Genomic DNA, 6277 nt, shown 5'->3' with positions numbered 1-6277 from the left:
TAGGAATGCTTTGGGTGTACCAAACGTCACAACGTAACTGGGTGGCTATAAAGGTGCATTACAGGTATCTCCGAAAGTGTCTGTTGGGTTGGCACGAATCGAGACTGGGATTTGTCACTCCGTGTAAACGGAGAGGTATCTCTGGGCCCACTCGGTAGGACATCATCATAATGTGCACAATGTGACCAAGGGGTTGATCACGGGATGATGTGTTACGGAACGAGTAAAGAGACTTGCCGGTAACGAGATTGAACAAGGTATCGGTATACCGACGATCGAATTTCGGGCAAGTACAATACCGCTAGACAAAGGGAATTGTATACGGGATCGATTGAGTCCTTGACATCGTGGTTCATCCGATGAGATCATCGTGGAACATGTGGGAGCCAACATGGGTATCCAGATCCCGCTGTTGGTTATTGACCGGAGAACGTTTCGGTCATGTCTGCATGTCTCCCGAACCCGTAGGGTCTACACACTTAAGGTTCGATGACGCTAGGGTTATAAAGGAAGTTTGTATGTGGTTACCGAATGTTGTTCGGAGTCCCGGATGAGATCCCGGACGTCACGAGGAGTTCCGGAATGGTCCGGAGGTAAAGATTTATATATGGAAAGTTGTTGTTCGGGTTCCGGAAAAAGTTCGGGTTTTTTCGGTATTGTACCGGGAAGCTTCCAGAAGGTTCCGGAAGATTCCGGAGGGGTCCGGAGGTCCGGAAATTGTTCCACCACGTCCAATACAGTAGCATGGGCTGTAGGGGGGCGCCCTAGCCTTAATGGGCTAGGGGCACCAGCCCCCCCAAGGCCCATGCGCATGGGAAGGGGAAAACCCTAAGGGGGAGGGCCTCCACTTGACTTGGGAGGCACTCCTCCCCCCCTTGGCCGCCGCCCCCTCCTCAGATTGGATCTGAGGGGGCCGGCCCCCCTCTCCCTTGCCCCTATATATATGTGGGGGGTGGGAGGGCAGCCGCACTACAAGTTCTGGCGCGGCCCTCCCCTCTCCCAAGTACTCCTCTCCCGTGGTGCTTGGCGAAGCCCTGCAGGATTGCCATGCTCCTCCACCACCACCACGCCGTTGTGCTGCTGCTGGATGGAGTCTTCCTCAACCTCTCCCTTTCTCCTTGCTGGATCAAGGCATGGGAGACATCACCGGGATGTACGTGTGTTGAACGCGGAGGTGCCGTCCGTTCGGCACTAGGATCTCCGGTGATTTGGATCACGACGAGTACGACTCCTTCAACCCGTTCTCTTGAACGCTTCCGCTTAGCGATCTACAAGGGTATGTAGATGCACTCTCCTTCCCCTCGTTGCTGGTTTCTCCATAGATAGATCTTGGTGACACGTAGGAAAATTTTGAATTTCTGCTACGCTCCCCAACAGAAACGAGGCTCGAAGGCGTCGCCGTCATCGTTGCCGACAAGATCGACACAAGGCTTTCGCCTGAAGCATCCCGTCGCAGTCATCTCCGTTGAAGCTGGCCGCTGTGCCCAGCACCCCGAGACCTCCCCGCCCTCCTACCAGTCCGCAGTGAGCATCCCCACTAGGACTAGCATGAGGCTCCGTTGACACAGAAGCTCACCTCGAGCACCTGCACAGCCGGAGTCAGGTCGTTGTCGGCTGCCACCCGCATCCAAGCCCTTGCCGCCAACCACACCCCACCACCGCCGTAGTCAATCTCTGTCGACGGCATCCACCGTCGACCCCCTGGTCGTGGCCACGTAACCGCCGGTTGGCCGGGTGAGCCTTAGGAAAAGCAGATCTAGGCGCCAAGGAGCACCCCAGACCGGCTAGACTGCACCCCCGCACGACCACGCGGCCCGTGCGCGCACACCGCACCGGCCAACACCTCTGCCTTTCACCACCTGCAGTCCGGCGTCACGCCTGACCGACTGGCTGGATCAAGATCCAGGTCACCAGGTCAGTCGGCCACCACCACCTCGCATCCACCACCCTGAGGCAGTCCACGCCGGTTGAGACCGCCGCCGACCGCGGCCAGATGCGCCGCCGGCAAACGGCCTCGCATCGCCGTGCCCTGCTACCCGGATTGAGAGAGACGCCCCGCCGCCGCCGTCCCTGGGTCCAGCACGAGCTTTGCCGGCGCGCTTTGCCGGCGGAAGCCTCTGGCGGCTGCGAGAAGGGAAGGGGCGAGGGGAAGGGGTGGTGTCGGCGCTACATTTTTGCCCCCGAGCCGCCAGAGCTAGGCGGCGCAGGGGGGTGGCGATCACCCCTCTTCATCCTTAGTGGGGTAAATGTACTCTACTAAGGGTTTACTCCACTATTTTTAGTGGACCGGTTAGAAATGCCCTAACTCCTTGTCTACATCTTTATATACACAATGGTCTCCAGCAGCATGTGAATATCTTCAGCCCAACTCATGCTATTTATCTATAATCATAGAGGTTATATAAATAGACACACGAATCAAGATCTTCTTTCTTGACTATATATTTTATACTACTCCATCCGTCCCATAGCTTGCAAAATGGTCTTACATTATGGGATGGGTGGAGTACCTTTTAACAAATTCAATACATAAAACAAAAATTACCTTTCCTATCCAGGAGTGAAACAAAATTAACATGAACCAGGGACTTGCTATTATTACAGCAGCTTGGGGCGCCAAGATTTCAGCGTTATTGGCATGCTAGCTACAAAGGAAATGAAAACGATATGCAACACCTCATTCTGATGAAGCAGCTTTGCTTCAATCCATCCATGTTCTGCACAGCTCAAATTTGGGGACTTCCCTCACGCCCTTAGCTCAACATAGGACCCAGAGATCCCTGAGGTGCCTATCAAGGTGATCTGCAAGTAAAATAATCACATCAGGAGTAAGGAGTACTGAATAAAAGTATATTCAACAAGTAAAATTCAGGAAGAGAGATGCTACAACTACGGGCAATATCTACAGAATCAGTTGTGCAGGCTGGTTTAGCAAGATTTGGCAGGCTTCATGTAATGGCCAGTTTGTAGTGGTTGCGGGATATATATTGGGAAAAATGTAGAGGATAAGATAACGTCTGGCTGGAATCAGCCAAAAAATGGCTGTCTTTCATTTATCTTGTGCTAAAACTTTCGGAAGGGAGACATGTTAGAAGTTACAAACTTGAAATCGACTACAAATTAGCCCGAACCAAAGCATAACTAGTACGTACCAAACTTAGCAAAAGAACTTACATGTGTACTGGAATTTTTCAGCATGCATTAAAAATCAAATGAAATGGGTGATGGTCATAGTTAGGATACGAGTTTGGTAGACAAAGTTCAAGTGTTTTGTCATTAATCTGTTCCATGTCTTTCTTTCTACAAAAACTTAACAATACATTCTCCATTTATACGACTCATTTGGTTCACCAAAATAAAGAAAAATCAGAGCCAACTCCAATACACTGTTTAATGTGCTCTCTTTTTTCTGACAAAAATAGAAGAAATGGCGAAAACTACCTCAGCTAAAAAATCTTTAGGAGTATGATAATACTATATACACGCCAACAGTAAAAGGCAACAGAAGAACATATCCTAAACGGAACTAAAAAAATGCCCCATCATAGCACATACAAGACTGTTTGACCGAGAAAGACATGTATGTCTGTCTCAAAAATAAAGTTCTAGAGCAGAAGCTGGTATTGAATTAACCATACTGGTGGGGAAAGTAACATTCAAAATGGACTTACCTTTCCCCACTCGGATCCTATGCCACTGCATCTCATTTTAAGGTGAATCATTTTGGTACCCAACTCATTTTCCACCTTCTTTCGTAGAAAATGTTCGTCAGGCCCAAAGGATTCTAGATATGTCATGTACCTATTAAATGTGGACTTAACAGCATCTTCAACATAACCAGGCAAAGGGCCCACGTTCTGCAAGAGTTAGGCTTGGTAAGAGTTCAAACTCAGCTGTACATGAACGAGGGAATAGAGACAATTAAGTACCAACCTCGCCTGTTAGACCACAAAGATCATCAAGAGCCATTCTTAGGGTAACTAAAACTCCACCAAATTCTTCACATGCCTCAGCTGCACGAAATACATTTTTCAAAGCCTCTTGACCCGCCGCATCATCAGTGGATTTGGATACTGCTTTCTTTGCTTCCTCTACAAGAGAATGTGGAAGTTCACTCCAGCTCGCAGCCATCAAATCCTTAACAGCAGATTCAATTTGTGGGTCAGACATTGCAGACATATGTTTTTCATTTGAACTGAGCAAGCGCCTGAAGTTCCATGAGAAAGCATTGTTGCCACCTTTACAGCATGCAAAATTTAATCAACAATGAGCACAGGGGGTAATACACGAGCACAAGTATAAGTTTGACTAAGGCTGATAAGGAAAAGCATTATTGATGCCTTACAATTTATACCAGCATTACGGATAGTTTTTAAGTGGAGCACCTATATGAGCACAAGTATAAGTTTGACTAAGGACGGTACAATACTAGCATTGCAGAGATATGAAGACTGATAAGGATACGCATTATTCACACCTTGCAATTTATACCAGTGTTACGGATATTTTTTAAGTTGGAGGCTCCTAAATGAGCACAAGTATAAGTTTGACTAAAGTACAATATTAGCATTGCAGAGATATGAAGACCGATAAGGATAAGCATCATTGACACTTTAAAATTTACAGAATAAGGCTATGATTTTGTTTTTCATCTTGTTGCTTTACATCCAAAGTAAAATCTCGCAAGCCAAAAAACAGAGTCATTCTTGCTTGAAGCAACATCAGAATTCAGAACCACGCATAGGTATTGTACAATTAAGTGCTAAATTCAACATTTGACGCAACAGTAGCAGGAAAAACACGTATGAGCTGTCATCTGGCATGTCATACCTGCTGCAAACTGTAAACACTGTCTACCGTAGAACCATAAACATCTGTATATACGGACAACTAACATTCTCTAGTGATACTATAACCTTACCATGATATCATGGATATCCCTAATCTTCTATTTCTTCAATTACCTTTGTAACACATTTTCTCACTTCACAATAGCTTCGCCTTCCCACACCAGACTACTAGCGTATCAAAATTGAAATATTTGTAGCAATAAGGTTCAAAATAAAATCCTTACCAATTAAATACTTTCGCAGTTACAAATCTACAAACAGCCTAAACAAGCGAGCGAACCGGACGGGATCATAAGTAGATACTGGCGCAAAACCGGACACAAGCATATGATACTTTCGAGTAGCAACCAACAAGATGCGATGCGAGGACGACCTGAGATGGCGGCGATCGAGGGAGAGAAAGGCGGCACCGCAGCAGGACGTGAGGCGTACGGGAGCGTTGACAAGGTGGACGGCGAGATGCGGAGGAAGCGGTGCACGGCGGCAGCGGAAGAGGAGCGGAGGGCGGCGGCCATCGCCGGTGTCTGTACTCGGTGGAGATTGCAGCAAGATGGGGACGATCGTGAACAATTGTTTTTGTTTTTGTTTTTTGAGGGGGATTGTTAAGCCCGTCGTAGTGCCATTTTCTTTTGTGGGCCTTAAGAAGAATCTTGATTAACTTTTTTTTGAGACAATGAATCTTGATTAACTGGACTGAATTGGGCTGGCCATATAGCACATGGCCCGTGTAGAACCTTTGCAGGAAGGTGCAGAACAAAACATATAAAAAAAAGTTGAGAAGCTCTTTCGCGGGCAGAAGATCTTGGACTACAGCAACTTCATATTGCATCGGATTGCAAGAATGTTATTAAACACATACATGAATCATCAGGTGGTGTCTATGGTGGAGTGATAAGGGATATAAAATCATGGTGCAGTACATTTTTTTCGTGTGTTTTTATTAATGAGTCGAGGACGTCAAACTATGAACCTCATGTACTAGCTAGGTATGCACTTTCCTTAGATCAGGGGAGACATGTGTGGTTCGATCAGCCCCCTGATCCGGTTGTTTTACCTTTTTTTAACTTTTGATTAATAAAGTAACGAAATATGTATATGGCAACCGTGTGGCAGATTGCGAAACTACCACACGCATCCAACGCCATCAATTCTCTTCCGATTTCCTTCCTAATTTCCGTAATCGTCATTTATGGCCCCACATGCCTTCTCGATTTTCAGCAAAAATAATGCTTGGACTAGGATTTGATCTCTGGTTTGCAAGTAATTAACAAAGGGAGCTAACCAGCTCACCTATGACACTCATTGTTGAACATTGTAAGGGAAATACTGTTTTTGACATGTTTTTGCCTTTAATATGTTAGCACTGAAAAACTTTTTGTTTCAAGCATCGTGGTAACTTTGATCATTGGGAATAAATTTGTTGACCC

The 6277-nt window shown here is 46.6% G+C and overlaps 1 protein-coding gene across 1 annotated transcript; it reads right to left on the bottom strand.

The window, feature by feature from the left end:
• Positions 1-2400: 2400 nt before the first annotated feature.
• Positions 2401-5433, bottom strand: LOC119355130 (succinate dehydrogenase subunit 5, mitochondrial-like). The gene is made up of 4 exons (XM_037621913.1): positions 5224-5433; positions 3934-4238; positions 3672-3857; positions 2401-2802 (listed from the first exon to the last, which is right to left on the bottom strand). The coding sequence occupies exons 1-4, from the start codon at positions 5363-5365 to the stop codon at positions 2746-2748; spliced, it is 690 nt and encodes a 229-aa protein (XP_037477810.1). The 5' UTR covers positions 5366-5433; the 3' UTR covers positions 2401-2745.
• Positions 5434-6277: the final 844 nt, after the last annotated feature.

This window comes from Triticum dicoccoides, chromosome 2A (genome assembly GCF_002162155.2).
Source record: "Triticum dicoccoides isolate Atlit2015 ecotype Zavitan chromosome 2A, WEW_v2.0, whole genome shotgun sequence".
NCBI classification, from domain to species: Eukaryota; Viridiplantae; Streptophyta; class Magnoliopsida; order Poales; family Poaceae; genus Triticum; species Triticum dicoccoides.
This window is presented reverse-complemented; position numbering and strand designations above follow the sequence as displayed.

Coding starts and splice junctions, on each gene's coding strand:
- LOC119355130 (XM_037621913.1), bottom strand. CDS start 5,365: ATGGCCGCCGCCCTCCGCTCCTCTTCCGCTGCCGCCGTGCACCGCTTC. Junction 3,858..3,933: donor TTTGTGGTCTAACAGGCGAG/GTTGGTACTTAA, acceptor TAACTCTTGCAG/AACGTGGGCCCTTTGCCTGG. Junction 2,803..3,671: donor TAGGATCCGAGTGGGGAAAG/GTAAGTCCATTT, acceptor TTTTACTTGCAG/ATCACCTTGATAGGCACCTC.